Here is a 16882-nt window from a genome sequence, read left to right as displayed (position 1 = left end):
AAACCCCCGAGGATGTGCCAGCATGGGGAGAACCCCATCCCACCCCAAACCCCTCAGAGCATCCCACCCCAAACCTCATCCCAGCCCAAATCCCCTGGGCAGGGCACTGCCAGGCTCTGCACCCACCTGCCCGACAGCCCTAAAGCCAAAGGAGGGAAATGCCAACCCCAAATCCTTCCCAGCTTTCCCCAATCCTCTGGAAAATAACTGATCCCATCCCTAATCTCCTCTGAGCATCCCCAGACAAAACCACAACACTTCCTACAGGTTGGATCCTCCTCTCCTGACAAGTTTTGATGTTTTGGGTTGCTCCAATTAGCAAGAAAATCATCATTAATGAAGCCCAATATAAAGCTGTTCCCAGGAGGGCGGCTCCAAACCAGCATTTCCTAACCCCCTTTTCCAGCTTCCTCGCTTTAGGATTGATCCCAAATCAGTTTTCCCCAACCAGGATTGATGGAAACGTGGGAAGGGGGAAAGGCACCCACAGCAGCACAAAACGAGCAACAGGCAAACAAGGAACTGGAGCAAGGAGAGCCTGGAGAAGACAGCCAGGTCCCAGCAGCAGGGAAAAACACACTCAGGGAACTCACCTGGTCCTGGAAGGGCCACAGCTTCTGCATGGATAGAGCTGGGCTGTGGTCAGCAGGAAGGAAAAGGATTTCCAGGGCTGCTTTGACCAGAAATCCACAAAAACCAAGGAATTGTGGCTCCAAGGCTTTTATCCTCTTCCTCAGGGTGGGTTGGAGGGTCACTGGTGTGGGCACACACAGTCCCAAAACCTGCCCAAGCCTCTCAGGGTCTTTTCTGAACCCTAAAGTAGGTTCCTGCCCTGAGCCACCATTCCATTATATGGAATGGCTCCGTGGATCACGTGCAAATGGGAAACCCAAATCACCTGCTGCCCTCGCAGGATGGGCATTCCCACATTCCCTCCCCAGGCACAGCATTGCTTGTGGGATTCTGGGGAGCAAGGAGAAGCCACCGTGCCTGCCCACCAACGGAGGGGGATGTTGGCTTTCTGAGTAAAAATAACTCAAGCTCGAGCTCCGGGAATAAAAAAAATAATAATAATTTAAAAAAAAAAAAAAAAAACCTCAAACCCAAACAAAACCCCACCCAAACAAACAAAAAAAAATTAAATTAAAAAAAAAAAAAAACACCAGAGGGGAAAGAGAATGGGGTGAAATGACAAAAAAATCCACCAAGAAATTCTCTTTGGACAGTGAGGGAAATTATCAGCTAATAAGACTGGACTGGGCATGGCAGGCTCTAAGCCCCAGTGAAAGTTTGAGGAGAGGTTAAGGCCTGGGTGCAATCCTGTCCTCTCTTTAGGAATAATTGGAGCAGTGAAAGGACTGGGAGATCAGCAGGAGATGGGAATCATGCAAACGAGCCATTAGCACCACTCAGCACAAAGTTTGGGGAGTTACACCCATAATTACCCTAATTACTCACACCTCCATCCCAAATGCCACCACTCCACTCCCAAAAAGCTTCTCAGGGAGGGAGGGGGTACTGGGCAGGGAGAAAGGCTAAAAGGCATCAGGCCCGCCTGGAATTTGGGGGTTTGGTGTCGTTTCCAAGCCTGATGGGAGCCCCACATCACCCCCGTGGGGAGCAGCCCCTCCTCACTGCTGTGGACACCAGGGTCCCAAAACCTGCCCCATCCTCACAGGGTCATTCCTGACCCTGCCAGGACCCTGAGCCACCGTTCCATTTGATGCTTACAAACCCATCCCCGCCCCCTCAAATCCCCCAGCCCCGGCACGTCGCTGCTGACACCACATTTCACCCATCAGGGACACCCCAAAGTCCTGGCCCCTCACTCCTCCCTATCCAGAGTGGGGTTCAGCTCTGCCCAGCTCGGGAGGGCGGGGTGGCAGTGGGGACAATGTGCTGACAGGTCCCTGCCGTGACAGATGATCCCAGCCCCAGCTGCTCTTGGCACCGCGGCACAACCTGTAATTTGCAGGTGATGGAAGAGGGGGCAGGAATGGGGGCGGGAATGGGGGCAGAGCCCAGCACGAACCAGGTGTTTCCCTGCTGCAGCTGCAGCTGCTCCCAGGAGAGGTGGGAGCCCCGGTGAGCCTGGCCAAGGCCCCACTAATCAACAGTGACAGGCCCAGTTCTGGTGTGTCCCGTGGGAAGGGATAAATCAATCCCCCAGGAATGGGTGTGGGCAGCGAGGGATGGCTGGGTTTGTTCTTCTGCACCCCAGAGGGCAAGCAATCATCTCAGGAACTTTGTGTTTAGGGTGTGCTGGGGAAACACATCCTCCAGCCCATAAATAACTTCCACAACTGCCTGGCACTTTCAGGTGTCAAACACTAATTGTGCTCAGGAGCAAAACGGCTCGGGATGACATGAAACCGACGTGAAATCAAGTCCAGGGCTGGTTGGAGCTCATGGTGGCCATCCAGCTCCTCTGCTTGCACCTCCCACAGCAATGGCAGTGCTGGAATTCCACCTAGGGAATGGGGTGGATCTGCTTCAGATTCCACAGGTCGGGGGGAAGAGGCTGGGATCTGAGTCCTGAAATGCCCAGCACCGTAGTTCTTTATAAAACCCTTTTTAGGTGGCAGTCTGTTGTAGATGCCAGCGAACCCAATGGGAAGAAATGCTGATGTCTGACTTAGTTCAGAAGACTGAATGATTTCTTTATTATAATTGTGCTATAATACATTAATATACTATATAAAAGAGGATACTAAAAACTACATGGTACTTTATCATATCTAACTACTCACAACTCGTGCCCCTCTTGCAGGAGTCCAGCCACAGGTGGGTTGGATTGGCCACCAGACTCAAACAATCCTCACCAGAATCCAACCAAGCAATCACCCCAGGTAAACAATTCTCCAAGCACATTCCACATGGGGAAAACAAGGAGCAGAAATAGAAATTGTTTTCTCTTTCATTTCTCTCTGTGTGCCTTTATGAAAAATCCTGAGAGAGAGGGAGAGGAATGTGCTTGCCACAGCAGCCTGTGAGGGGTGAGGGTGACACCAGGCAAATCACAGACCGGTGTCTCCCATCCCAGGAGGAAATCCCACATTTTGGACCCCACAAGGAGCCTCTAATCCTGAGGCGGGGTGGGAGACACGTGGTGAGGGTCAGCCCGAGCTGGTTTTCCAGCCTGGCACACAGGGTGACATTCCATGAGCACATAACTCAGCGGGTAAATAACTGGGAGGGCTCCACCTTTCCAAGAGGATGTGCCCCAGGACTGAATTCCCAGGGGATAATTAGCAGCTCTTCAGCAGGGAGGTGGGGAGAAGGGAAGCCTTGCATTTTTACTTGAGCTAAGAGCTATTTTTTTATTATTATTCCTGTAATTTATGGGAAAAACAGGGGGGAAAAAAAGGAAAATTGTGCAGTTATAACTGGAAAGAGTTTGGGGGGGGGATTTATTGAATTATTTACATCTGACAAAGATGAGCCACTATAAACTAACTGTAGCACAAGACCTTTTCATGTTATATAGAGCTGTTAAAGAGAAATGCTTAAATATCATCTAATTTCCAATAAAAACTGCACAAAATCAATGCAGCCTCGGGACAAGTTTATACTTCACCGGGCAGCAGCTTCTAAAGAAGAGCTGAGCAGCAGCAGCAGCACCTGCAAAAGTATTTTTGAGGGGGGGATTAAAGGCATGAGCCCCTCCTCAGGCACAGGGACACGTGTTGGCAGGGACAGCCCGACCACAGCCACACAGCTGGGCAGTGCTGTCACACGGAGAGCTGCAAATATAAACGTGGGGACGTGCTGGGGACAGGGTGGCTCTTTGCAAGGTGGCACCTGGCTCCCAGAAGAGGCCACTGGAGCTCACAGCTCGTTCTGCCCAGACGGGGATGGCGATCGGGGGCGTGAGTGACCATCACCCAGCAGAGCCCCCCTCGCACGGCTCCAAGGTAGGTTTGGGGCAGTGGTGGCATTGCCACCCCTCAGTCCCACAGCCACGGGGTGCTGAGGGGACACTGCCATCCCCCAGGGACCTCGTTTGAGTTATCTGGGGGGGCTAGGAGGGGGCGCAAGGTTTAAACCGGCCCCTCTGGAGGAGGCAGTGCTGGAAATTTCCCTGCGAGAACGACAGTGCTAATGACAATAATGCAGCTGTAAATCAGGGTGGTGCTGCCAGGAGCTCTGCACATCTGGGTGTTTTACCACAGCCTCCCGGGGTTTTGGAGCCAGGAGGGTGAGGTCTCCCCAGAGTGAGCACTGAGTTCTGTGGCAGCTGAACGAGGGGGACAAGCTCTCTCCAAACCCTTCTCTGCTGCGTGTTGTGCCCCTCCCTGTGCCAGGAATGAGTTTTCCCGGCAATGGGGAGCTGCAGCAGGCAATTGAAGCCGTTTTTAATGGACGCACTTGATCTGGGGAGGGAAATGCTGAGTGTTTTGTTCAATGAGGTGTGCTCTGCACGGGGAGAAGGAGCTGGAGATGGATGAGGGCCAGGCTACAAGGGCTCACTCTCACCCTTTCTGGGGCTCTGGTCTGTGCAGGGACATCCCTGCTGAAGCAAGGGCACGGCAGGATGATCCCAGGCTTGACTTTTGCAGGATCAGGCGCTCAGATCCCCAGGGATCACAAAGCTGTGGTGACAGGGGATGTGCCCAAGGCCCTGCAGCACAGCAGTGCCACAGCGGAGGCGTTTCCTCCACCACCCAAACTCGCCGCCTGAAGGCAACAAGTGCTTTACAAGCAGTTGAAACACCCTCGTTTCCCTTCTAAACCCCACCAGGGGGTTCTCCCCCTGCTCCTGGCCAGCCCCAGATGTCCCACAGCTGTCCTGGCTCCTCCCTGCAGTAAATCCTCAAATCCACAGCAGCATCCCGACATCACTCTCCACTCCCGGGTGCAAACAGCACTTGGCTTGGCTGGCAGGAGCCCAGGCCCCGGGGTTCGTGTGCCAAGGGAACCTTTTGTCTCTGCTCTGGCTGTCCCAGGCTATTTTTAACCCTGGCCCCGGACTCGAGTGTTCATATGCAAATAGATGCTGATTGAGAAGGGCCACGGGGTGTTTCAGCACGCTCCCAAGGGCAGTTCAGTGCCAGGCACGCACATCCACACCCCCACCAGCGAAATTAGCCCGGGTCTCACCCACAAGCTCTGCTCAATTTACCCAGGGAGGCAATCCCTGCCCGGGGAAGGGGGAGAGGAGAGGAGAGGAGAGGAGAGGAGAGGAGAGGAGAGGAGAGGGAGAGGAGAGGGAGAGGAGAGGGAGAGGAGAGGGAGAGGAGAGGGAGAGGAGAGGGAGAGGAGAGGGAGAGGAGAGGGAGAGGAGAGGGAGAGGAGAGGGAGAGGAGAGGGAGAGGAGAGGGAGAGGAGAGGGAGAGGAGAGGGAGAGGAGAGGGAGAGGAGAGGGAGAGGAGAGGGAGAGGAGAGGAGACCAGGGCTCTGGGAATGCAACCCAGGCCGAGTTCCTGAGGTAAATGATCCCTCCCTGCCTCTCCAAACCTCCTCCTGTGCTGGCTGAAGGAGCCCAGGGATGGCCGGGGTGTTTCTCATGCCGGAGCAGAGCTTGGAGGAGGTGGCTCAGTCAGTACCAGACGGGGGAATGGGCACACAAAGGCTGGGTGGAGCAAAACAGGAACAAGTGGTAAAAGCAGGGGTGGGGGAAATGAGGGAGTTTGGAGGCTCCAAAGCAACAGAGAGGTTGGGGACAGCCAGGTGGGAATGCCAGCCTTGAGACAAAGGGGAAAAGAAGGAGAAAACAGGGAAGACCACCGAGGATGGCCTCAAATTAGCTGCCAGTGCTGCTTGCCATGAGCAGGGACCTTAAGGGGGGTCCTTCACCAGGAGCCCCTTAGCTCAGCAAGCCCCATCCCTCATGGACACAGCAGGGAGTTCTTGGGGCTCCAGGGCCAGAGATGGCTGTCACCACAGCCGTGCTGGGGACACACAGGAGAACCTCTGGCAGCAAGGAGGTGTTGGCTCAGGGGTGCTCAGCATCCCCAGGAAGGTCCCAACATTTTCTCCCTGCCTCAAGTTGACTCCACACAGAGGGAACCATGCAGCATTCCCCCTCTGGTTTAACATCCCAAAATCTGCTTTGATCAGGTTTGTTCTCCACAGAGGTGGGTGGCAGGGCTGGCAAGGGGAGGCTTTGTCACCCACAGCCTCCAAGTCACAAGATGCCAGTCTCTAGTCTCATCCCCACCATGGATTTCTCCGGTGACCTTGAGGAAGGAGCCTGGGGGAAGTGGGAACATGCTCTGCTGGCATCCAGTGGTGCTTTCTCTCTCCTGTACAAGGCACTGTCTGGGAGAGCAGCTTCCCCTGCCAAAGCCCCAGGAGGATTTGGACCTCGCTGGCCTTTGCATCCCTGCAGGGCCATCCCAACATTCCAGCCCGGGCCAGTAACATATAGCCCAGATTTTTCCACGTTGCAGCCACAGGGCTGGAATCTCATATGAGCACCTTCATTTTCCTCCCAGCCTAAACACCTCTGTCCCAAACTGGAGCCTCCAAATAATCCAGCAGTTTAATCCCAGAGGTGCTGCTGCAGCACAGCCCGGTGACCGCCTGACCCTCATTGTACCCCGTGTCCATCATACTCCAACCCCTCTGGAGTTACAAATACTCCACAACAGAGCCTGGACGGGATTATCATTAGACAATGAGCCAAGAGGATGGAGCCCATGAGCTATAAAAGCCTGGCCATGCCCCCAGGCAGGACCTGCAGCCCAGGAAGCACTGGCATGAGCGAGGCACCAGGAGCCGGGACAGGAAAGCTGAGCATTTCCTCCAAATCGGACCCGGAGCATCCCTTGGCACCTCGCGCTCCCATCGCCAGGTTCTACACAGCCCTGGTCACGGGAGACCTGAGGAGCCTGCAGGTCCTGACTGAGAAATACCACCAAGATGTCAGCCTGGTCTTTGAGATCAGTAGGAGCCAGCTGGAGTGGCAGGTGAAAAGCCAAGCCTCTTACGGACTCTCCGGTACTTTTCCTTTGCAGGCCAGGCCAGGAAAATGAAATCAGTGGGCATTTACTAACCCTGAACAGGAGAGGTGCGCTGCATCTCGGTGCCTTAAGTGTGCCCAAGGTTTCTGGCTAGCCCACAGTTCTGGCCATAAATATTCATCACTTTGAATATTTTCTTCTCTTCTGCACCTACTAACCCAGTGGAAGCGTAAAATCTGTGCATCCACATGATTTCTTCAAGCTGGGATTGGACATTCTGTAGCTTAGGAATGCTTTCAGGAGGGCTCACAGCCCAAATTCCTCGTGGTCCTTTCTGGGAGGGATAAGATGCCCTCAGGATGGTGGTACCTCCTGAAGTGATGCTCCCCATGGTCCCAGAGAGAGATGGGAGATGGTCCAGGAGATCCTGGAGCTGCTGGGAAAACCAATTCCTCACTCTGGCTGATCCCAAACCCAGCACAACCCAAGCCCAGCCCTCCATCACCCTCCCAGCGCGCTCCCACCTGCTTTGGGTGCCTTCAGTCCCAGCAAAGACAGCTTTTCCTTTCTTGGGGAATTCCTGAGCTGCCTTTAGCTCCTGCCAGCCACTTGCACGCAGGGCTGCGTGCCCTGGTGGCCAGCAGGCCATTGGCTTGCCCACCTGATCCCACCTGAAATCCCACTCCTGGGTGAGCAGACACCCAGGGGGCTTTGTTTCCCCTCAGAGCCACCGAGTGCAGCCGGCCCTGAAAGCTGCCAGAGAAAAATGGGAAAAGCCCCACCAGGAGCTGCTTCAGCCAGCAGGGGATGGGAGTGCAGGGGCAGGCGTGGGTCAGGTGCAATCAGAGCCCCCATCCCCGTGTCCTGCAGGGCTGTGGGCGCTGCAGGAGAAGCTGGAGCTGAGCACCCCCCTGTGCCTCGCCGCCCAACACGGCCACCCCGACTGCCTGCGGCACCTCCTGCGCCGCGGGGCCGACCCCGACCTGGCCCCCGGGGCACAGGGACCCCTGCACCGGGCCTGCCTGTGGGGGCACAGCGACTGCGTGGAGCTGCTGCTGGAGCACAGGGCCCAGCCCAACGCGCAGAGCGAGCAGGGCACGGCCCCGCTGCGCCTCTGCACCTCCCGCCACTCCCTGCGGTAAGGACAGCGCCCCAGCACGGGGCAAGGATGGGGCTTGGAGCCACCTGGGGTGCTGGGAGGTGTCCCTGCCCTGGCATGGCGTGGGATGGGTTCGGCTTTGGGGTCCCTTCTGCTCTAGTTGAGATGGAGACTGTCGCCGTTGAGCAGGAGGGGAACAGAAGGACTCCAAGTCAGAGGGCGAGGAATGAAACGGATTTATTTCAAATGCAGCGCTCTATATGTAGAGAACATCGTGCGGGCTGATTCCATTGGTCTTAGAGTAAAAACACCTCACACCATTGGTGTGCAGTGAATGATGCACGGTGGCAGGACATATCTATAAACAATGTGAACAACAAGAGAGATTAGAGAATTATTTACATTCTTTCCCGGCTGCTTCCAAGGCTCTTGCCTGGTTTAGAAAAACCTCTCTCTTTCTCTCTGGCTGAGCTGAGAATAGCCATAGGATACAAAGCAACAAGCCAGAAGGCTTCAAACTGGTTTTATTTTACCATGCATGCTTTTTCTACAGTCTTACAAAGCTCAGGAGTTCACACTTTGCTCATTGGTCAGGAAAGACAAACAAAGTGCTCATTGGAATAGGCAGTTGCAGGTTTCTCTTATGTATTCTCTTATTTATCTTTCTTTCTTTCTTGGTTTCTCCGTCAATGACCTTGGTAGGAAATTCTTCCAGAGGTAAACATGGATGCTCTGATCAAACTTCCCTCTGGCTCACAGAAATCACTGTAAAACCTCTTCCACTAAAAAACCCTTCCAACCCAAACCATTTCTGGGATTCCGTGATAACCTCGCTGTGCATCCCTTGTGCACACAGCCCAGGAGTTTTGCCTGTGGGAAGCAGAAAAGATGCCATGAAGCAAAAAAGATGCCATGATCCATGGTGAGGTTTCCCACACACTCCCACATCTCCCCACTGCCACAGCAGAGACAAAAAAAACAAAAAAAAAAAAAAACCAAAAAAAAAAAAAAAAAAAAAACCAAAAAAAAAAAAAAAAAACCAAAAAAAAAAAAACCAAAAAAAAAACCCAAAAAAAAAAACCCCAACATTTTGGTGCCAGGCACATTTCACAGCTGAAGTCTTCTTCCTATGGACAGGAGCAGCCCAGCCTCAGCTTTTCCCTCCTCCTCTTTCCTGACTATTTCCCCTAAAATCAGGATGTCCTGCAGCCCAGACCCAGCCCACTTCCCCTGGAAGATGCTCAGGATGGGTTTATGGGATGTGGAGCAATGCTCCCACCCCCACACAAGCCACATAGGGATCCCCCTTGGTTCACAGGCAGGGCTGAGGCTCCTCCATGTGCACCCACATCCCACCCTGGATCAGCATCACACAGATGAGCATAAAAAATGCCTGGAAAAATATGGAAAAATACAGAAAAATGTGTTTCTGTAGGACTTTAGGTGCCTGGATAGTTAGACACACGGAATGAGGGTATTTTCCTTTTATTTTTATAAAGAGCTCAGCCACTTGATAGTAGCCTGATGAAACTGCTCAGGGCCACAATGAATTCCATCACCCGACAGCTTCCCTGAAAAGCCAGCTTGGCTTCCATCCTCTGCCCTCCAGGCAGGCAAGATTACCTGGAAGTAGGTGGTGAAAGCAAGGTTCCAGCATATCACGGACCACAACACAGGGAGAGAGTTCTGGAGAAGGGAAGCAGCCAGAGAGGGAAAGGTTTGGTCCCTGCTTATCAATAAGAGTCTCTGCAAGATGTCCAAAAATCAGGTATTAATCACCTTCTGGTTCAGCCAAAACTCTAGGGATGAATCCAACGCATCCTTGGTGCCGTGAGGGCTGGAAGGGGCGGGATGGGAAAGGGAGGATGCTGCAGGCAGCTCTGTGAGTCACAAGAGCTGGCTCTAATTCCTTCACCTGAGCTCCCTTTACACCTTCGACCTCATCCTCCAGCCCCCTCCTGAAACCCCAGCGCTTCCCTGATTTTAGGCTTCTCCCCCTGAAGAGATGGGGCGTGCAGAGGCTCTCCTGGACCACGGAGCTCCAGGTGCCCTGGTTTTGCTTCCAAGCTTGAAAAAAAAAAAAAAAAACCCACTATTTTATATATATATGTGTTAGAGAAGGGATCTGTTCTCACTGATTTGCATGCTCCATTCCCTGGGAAGGCGGAGGGGCATGGCAGGTGAGCCAGCACAGCCACCAAGGGGATCAGACGGCCCCGACGTGGCAACAGCTGAGTTGTAAGGCCCGGAATATTGGGGCTTTATCATGGAAATGCCGCGAGCCCCTTAACTGCGGCGCTACGGGGGCTGCTACAATAACTCAGCCAACTCCCTTGAAAGATCAAAAATTAATAGACATTTCAGACAGGGTTTGAGGTTTCGACCACTGCTTTTTCAATGGCAAAGACTTTGCTAAAGTTAGAGACTGAGGAGGTCAAGCTTTGGGTAACACAAACATTTCCTCTTTGATTAGGGGGAGACTACTTTACCTCGCCTCCTTTTTTTTTATTTTATTATTTTTTTCGTTGAGTAGTAGATTTTAGGTCATCCTTAATTTTTTACTGACAACAAAGAGCAGGTCATTGACCTACATAGAGAGCTATTTTATTTTTCTCCCTCTCGATAACAATGGCCAGAACACCTATGTGCCAGGTTCTTCTGTATTCCCATATACTCGGCAATTCACCATGGGGGCAGGACTTAAAACCTTTGAGCCTCTCAGTGACTGGGATAAAAAAAAATTATCTGGGCTTCCTTCCAGCCATTTGAGCTTCAGAATCCATGAGATTTCAACAAAAAGGATATCAGAGCTTTAATCTAGGAGCTTTTTGAAGAGATGGGAAAAAAAAAGTTCCAGTAAAGTTCAGTCTTACCTTCTTCACTTTAGGAGCTGTTCATGCCAACGTCGGCCTATTTAGTAGAGTTCCTCTCCTTGACCTCTTTTTTACAGCCGAGATAATTAACATGGTGGGGTAAGATGAGTCTCTAAATTCACTGCACTCTCTCCCTGGCGCTCTCCCTTTTCCCTCTTAAAGCTGGGGATGATTAAAGGAGCCTGCCTTTATTGGCACCCCGAAAAAAAAAAATAAAATAAAAATAATTGAGGGGGAGAGGAAGAGCCTCGGCGGCGGGGAGGGGAGGGGAGAGCGGGCGTGGGGCGCTGGGAAGGCGCCTGGCAGGGATGCAGGACACGGCTCCTGCCTCCCATCACGGCAGGAAGGGATGCTGAACATCTGGAGAGTCCTCCTTCAGATCTCCATGAACGTCCCAGGCTTCCCTCTGGCCAGGGAGAGGCTGCCGGGAGAGGAATTTCCCTTCTCCAGCCTCACACGTAAGGAAAGGGGCTCTGGGAAGCCAAGGGATGGGACAGGAAGGTGTCACCCCCGCTTCCAGCTGAGCAATTCCCTTCTCCGAGCCTTCCCTCCACCCTGGGAGCTGGAAGCGGAGTTCTCCACCTCCTCCGAGCCCCCGGAGCCGAGGGAGGGGGATGAAAGGTGGGGTGAGCCAATGCAGGAGCTCAGGCAGCGTCCAAGGGGCTCCACGCGAGGAGCACTGGGATAGGGAGCGAGCGCCAGGGACAGGAGGAATGGGAGCAGTGAGCAGGAAACAGGAGCCGAGCAGGAGGGCAGGAGCCTAAAAAGGCACCGGGGTCGAGACAAGGCTCCCAGACGCCGGGGGAGATGGGTGCTGACCCAGAGGAGCCGGCCCCAGGCACCCTCCAGCTGTTGCAGCATCATCCTGGGCACTCTGCCCCTGTGCCTCTGGGAAATGAGCAGCGCTGCAAGGGAAAGAAAAGCCCAGGGATTTGAAAAGGCAGCATTTAGCATCATCTAGTGCTAAACCTCCTCCTCTGCTCTGTTTAGCCTTGCTGAATGCAGCACTCGGAGCTCGTTTCGGGAGGCTGGGGAAGAGCAGCTCCTTCATGGGTCCTGACAGAGAAATGAAGAGCCCAAAAGCAGGCACAGGGCACAGCCCCAGGGCTGGCCCTGCTCTCTGAGACGTGACAAAATCAGGCCTTTTGCAGATAAACCTCGCTCCGACCCCGGGGACGGGAGGAAAAACCAAACAGGAGGTTTTTCCTTGAGGAAACCGGGGCCTGAGTGGGTTTTGGGGACGGGAATTTCCCCGCAGCCTCCGCTGCCCCAATCTCCTGCTCCTCCTGCTGGTTGTTCTTCGCATCCCATTTCTAACAAATCCCACTTTCCCTGCCTGGCTGGTTTTCATCCCAGCCAGTGGGAGCCATCCTGTCTTAAGGAGGGCAATGGGCACAGCCTGCCCTGACTCTCTGATGGGTGAAGAAATAAAAAATCAATCCCAAATAATTTTCTTCCCTTCCATTTGATCCAGGAGCCCAGGGCAGGGCGAAGGTGGAGCACTAGCACCCCTCACCCACCCCAAATTTCCTTTTATCTTAAGAAGTGACTTGTCCAAGCAAGGGGACATCACCTGCAAATGGGTTGGGAATGGCTTGGAAGTGAGTTTAAATTAGTCAAAATTAGGCACCAGGCTGGATGGAAAACGAAGTTATTTGTTTTGCTGCCGAATTTCTGCTGAGATAAGCAGAAAGCTGAACTCAGTATTCCCAGAAAAGCTCTTTCAGTACTCCCAGAAAATTGGAGAGGAGTCCTTTAAAAAGCAGCAAGCCATTGCTGGGCCTTATTTAATGGGATTTTAGTCCAATCTGGTGGCAACAACCAGGATGTGAATGAAAATACAGGAAGCCAGAAACGCTGGTGAGGTGTTGGAGCTCGTGAATTCATTAACAGAGATTTTAAAGGTTGACAAGAGCATCTACCCAGCACCTGCTGATGCCCAGATGTCCAAACAGGAGGCAGATGCTCCTCCCAGGCTTTTCCATTCACTGGAAGAGATCATCCCTTGTTCATAACTCCCTGCCAACATTCCCTCTGTGCCAAGGGAGGAGCACCCAGGGGGAAAATTCAGTATAAAGCAGGTTGGGTTTCTTCCAGCACTTGATAACCAGAAAGAAAAACCCTCCAGGGATGCAGCCTCTGGGAAGGAATGCCTTTCCACAGGAGAATATTTGGGATGTCTAGCAGGAGATGAAGAGGAACTGAGCTCCCAGGGTGGAATTCTCTGTAAGGGAAAAGCCCAGGGCACGGTGAGGATTCTGGGCTGGTGCAGCTCCTGGCTCTGCTGAGGAACAATCCCTCTGTGCTGCCTGTGCAGGTGGGAATCCTCAGCCCTCGCCCAAACCAGGGCAATGTTTGTGCCAGGGCACAGCTGCCTCCTTGCCTGGAAATGCTTTAAGCATGATCTGCCCCCAGATAAGAAGAAAAGTAGAACAAAATTGGATTTTTCTCATGGCTAGGCTGCTGCATTTTTGCAGCCAAGTCAGAGATTTTTTTTTTTCCCCATTTTTCCCTGCAGAACCATCATTGGTTTGCCCTGAATGTGTTATTTTAGGGTGCAGAGCTACCTGTGACATCAGGATTAAGCTACTCTGGAGAGGTCCCAAGAGAATAATTATTCAAATTCCCTGCTGACAAGGATGGACAAGACCAATAAAAGAGACTGAGTGTCTGAGTGATCCCCTCCAACAGCAGCCAGCAAGCCCCAAAAAAGCCTCAGGGAGACAAAACATTCCTGAAGAACGGGATTCAGCATCCTAGTGCAAAAAATGAAATTGGAAAGTAAGGGCCTGAGGATTTTGGGAATGGCACAACCCCTAAATCCACTCTCATGCAACCACACCCCAAGCAGAGCATCCGTGACGGAGCCTCTGGTGAGGGCTGGCACCTCTGGGAGCATTACACCTGCCCAGGCTGCAGGAAAAGATCACAAAGGGGTTTTTTCCTGGCAAATTCAGGCTTGAGATGCACGGGTAAAGCAGCCCAGGGAGGTGTTTGTAGATCCCGCACTGCCGAGGACGGTGAAAATCCTCCCATGAAATCCGTGGGGGGGTGATGAGGCAGATCCACAAAAAGTCAAGTATATTATTAGTAGTACTAGTAAGATCTCATTATTTTATTGCTGATATTTTCCCCACACGCGTTAGCATTCCCCTGGGCCGGGAAAAAACAGGCAATATCCTGGTGCTGTCCTTCTTCCCTGAGGTTCCTCTTCTTCCCCATCCCTGCTGCTGGAAGGATCAGGCTGGGAGTTCTCTCCCCCTCGTGCTGCCTCTGTGTCAGCCCAGACCCTCACCCAGGGCTCCAGCGACACCTGAGCTGAAAGAAAAGATGAAAATTAGAGAGGCAAGGGGGGGTTAGGGGTTGGTGCTCCACGCTTGGACTCCATGATCCTCATGGGTCCCTCCCAGCTCAGGATATTCTGTGGTTCTGTGAAAACACAAACCTCTGGACCAGGAGCACAACACAGGTGCTGGGGTCCCTCCAAGGGAGAAGGAAAATCCGCTTTTATATCCAAGCAAGTGGGCCTGGGATGGTCAAGGGGGTCAGGGATGGTCAGGGATGGTCAAGGATGGCCCGGGACAGTCGAGGATGGTCAGGGTGGTCAAGGATAGTTGAAGACAGTCAAGGATGGTCAAGGATGGTCAAGAATGTTCAAGGTATTCAAGGACAATCCCGGATGGCTGAGGATGACCATCCATGCATGACCCTGGTCAAGGGGCAGAGGGAGATATTGCCCAAACCACCGCTGCCCTCACTGTGGAGGGCACCAGGGCACAGTGCCACCCTGCCCAGCCCGTGCCGCTCCCTCCCAAAATCCCTGAGTGCCACAACCCCAGCTCCCGCATGACTTCCACCCTCGCCCCACATCCCTCATGGATGCTCGCACCGCCCCTAAAACCCCATCCTGGAGGCTGACCCCACCTTCCTGCAGGTGTGCCGAGCTCCTGCTGCTGCACGGGGCCGCCGTGGAGCTGCCCAGCGAGGCGGGCGGGGACAGGGCCCTGCACGTGGCCGCCAGGCACCGTCGGGAGACGGCGCTGGGCATCCTCTGCGGGCAGGCCCCGGGCGCGGGAGACCATTCCCGGCAGCTTTTCCAGCTGCTGGTGGCCCACGGCGCCGACGTGGACGCCCGGGATGAGAGCTGGAGGAGCCCCTTGCACCGGGCGTGCGGGGCGGCCAACGCCGAGCTGGTGCGGCTCCTGCTGCGGCGCGGCGCCGACGCCAACGCCATCGACTACGACGGCGTGTCCCTGCTGCGTCCCCACCTCGCCGTGCAGCTGCTGCTCAACCACGGCTCCCAGAAGGTTTGGCCCCCAGCCTTCGTCAAGGTACCGGCCCCGAAACGGCGCCCGGAGAGCGCCTCGCGCCCGGGGGTTTGAGGTTGGGAGCTCTGGGACGTGTAAAGGCGGCGGGGTGGGAGAATTTGGGAGAGCCGGGCAGGGAGAGGGGACTGTGGGGTTGGGAGCGATGGGAAGGAAGGCCCAGCAGAAGGGCAGGATGGAGCCAGCACGGCTCAGAGGGGTTTTTCCCTGCCTAGGGAACATCAGAGACGGGCTTGGCTCACGAGCTGCCTCGTGGCTCTGCGTTCCATTGATTTTACATCAAACCATAAAGAAAATATTATCCTGCCTTGGCAGGCACGAGCCAAAAATGTAAATAAGGAGCAAGGACTGCATCCAGAGGAAGAAGTGCCTCAGCAGGGCAGGACTTCCCATTGCTCCAGAAGGCGCCAGGAGAAGCCCCATGCCTGCCCGATCCCGTCGCGGGGCTATGCCAGCCTGGAGCGGGGTGGGGTGGGACAAACCCTGGCTGCAGCAGGTGGCTGCTGTCCCCTCCGGCCCTGCCCCTCTCTCTGAGCCCTCACACCGTCCCTGCACAGGTGCTGAAATCCTGCGCGGCCGTGCCGGAGGTCATCGAGGTCCTCTTCTACTCCTACTCCCAAATCCCGGTGTCCCAGGAGTGGGCCGAGGCCGTGCCCCCTGAGGTGTTCCAGGTGAGGCAGCTCTGCTGCTTTGAGACCCACGGAGGGCGTTTTCCCCACAGAACAGGGGTTTGTTTTCCCCAGAGAACAGGGGTTTGTTTTCCCCACAGAACAGGGGTTTGTTTTCCCCCCTGCCCAGACTTCACTTGGATGGAGAAAAAACAGAAGGGATGTTTCCTAGAGCAGCACCACACACCCTGATCCCTCCAGGTTTGCACCCATTCCACTCCACCGTCCTCAGACCCCACGTCCCTGCCCCAGCCTGCCATAAAATCCACTCTCAGCCTCTGAAGTGGCCCTGCAGCCAGAGCACTTCCCAGCAGGAGCCCACGTCACCCATTTTTTTTGGAAAAGCTCCTCCTTGGACGTGCAACAGGTACAGCCAGCCCGCTCTGGGATGATTTGGGATTGGTCCTGGCCCCACAGGCTGTGAAGGATGGCTGGAATGCCAGCAAAGCCTTCAGGGTGAATGGGAGAAAGGATTTTTTTCCCCAAATTAAAGAAAGGCTGAGGCTGCACAGCCCAATCCTGCTTTGTTTCCGTGTCTCAGGAGCAGGGTCCCTTCTACATCAGCTTTCTGTGGGATGCTGCTGCACCCTCCCCAAGGCTGGCTTTCCCCAGAGTGCTTCCACAGGAGAATTCCAGCCCACAAGGTCCCAATGCCACAGGAGAATTCCAGCCCACAAGGTCCCAATGCCACAGGAGAGTTCCAGAATCCCTCACCCACCTTTTCCCTGTGTCGGTGTCCGGACCCCGCACCCACAGCCACGCCTGGGCTCCTTCCCTTCCATCTTCATCCCTAAACACCTCCAGCTTCTCCAGCAGCTGGGAGAAGTGTGAGCCCAGGTGGGTGACGCTGGCATTGTCCCCTCTCTGCAGCAGCACCGGCCTTTCTACGAGTCCCTGCTGGGGCTGGCGGGCACGGCCCGGAGCCCGCAGCACCTGTGCCGTGCCACCGTCCGGGCACATTTTGGGAACAAGTGCCATTCCCTCATCCCCCTGCTGCCCGTGCCCGGGGCTC

At 54.3% G+C, this 16882-nt stretch overlaps 2 protein-coding genes across 3 annotated transcripts in view; one reads left to right on the top strand and one right to left on the bottom strand.

Annotated features, from left to right (window-relative positions):
* The first annotated feature begins 6701 nt into the window (after nt 1–6701).
* Nucleotides 6702–16882, top strand: part of ASB18 (ankyrin repeat and SOCS box containing 18) — a 10225-nt gene continuing 44 nt past the window's right edge. Inside the window, exons 1-5 of the mRNA XM_053981908.1 lie at nt 6702–6942; nt 7776–8043; nt 14812–15208; nt 15760–15873; nt 16741–16882. The exon at nt 16741–16882 is cut by the window's right edge and continues 44 nt beyond it. Coding sequence (XP_053837883.1) covers nt 6702–6942; nt 7776–8043; nt 14812–15208; nt 15760–15873; nt 16741–16882 — 1162 coding nt within the window. The remainder of the gene's footprint in view (nt 6943–7775; nt 8044–14811; nt 15209–15759; nt 15874–16740) is intronic.
* Nucleotides 14126–16882, bottom strand: part of AGAP1 (ArfGAP with GTPase domain, ankyrin repeat and PH domain 1) — a 343329-nt gene continuing 340572 nt past the window's right edge. Inside the window, exon 19 of one of the 2 annotated variants that reach the window (XM_053981906.1) lies at nt 14126–14190. In XM_053981906.1, the coding sequence (XP_053837881.1) occupies nt 14169–14190 (22 nt within the window). In that variant the 3' untranslated portion in view covers nt 14126–14168. Of the gene's footprint in view, nt 14196–16882 lie in introns of both variants that reach the window. The other variant, XM_053981905.1, reaches the window with a different exon arrangement.

The sequence above is a fragment of the Vidua macroura genome, chromosome 7, assembly GCF_024509145.1.
Source record: "Vidua macroura isolate BioBank_ID:100142 chromosome 7, ASM2450914v1, whole genome shotgun sequence".
NCBI classification, from domain to species: domain Eukaryota; kingdom Metazoa; phylum Chordata; class Aves; order Passeriformes; family Viduidae; genus Vidua; species Vidua macroura.
This window is presented reverse-complemented; position numbering and strand designations above follow the sequence as displayed.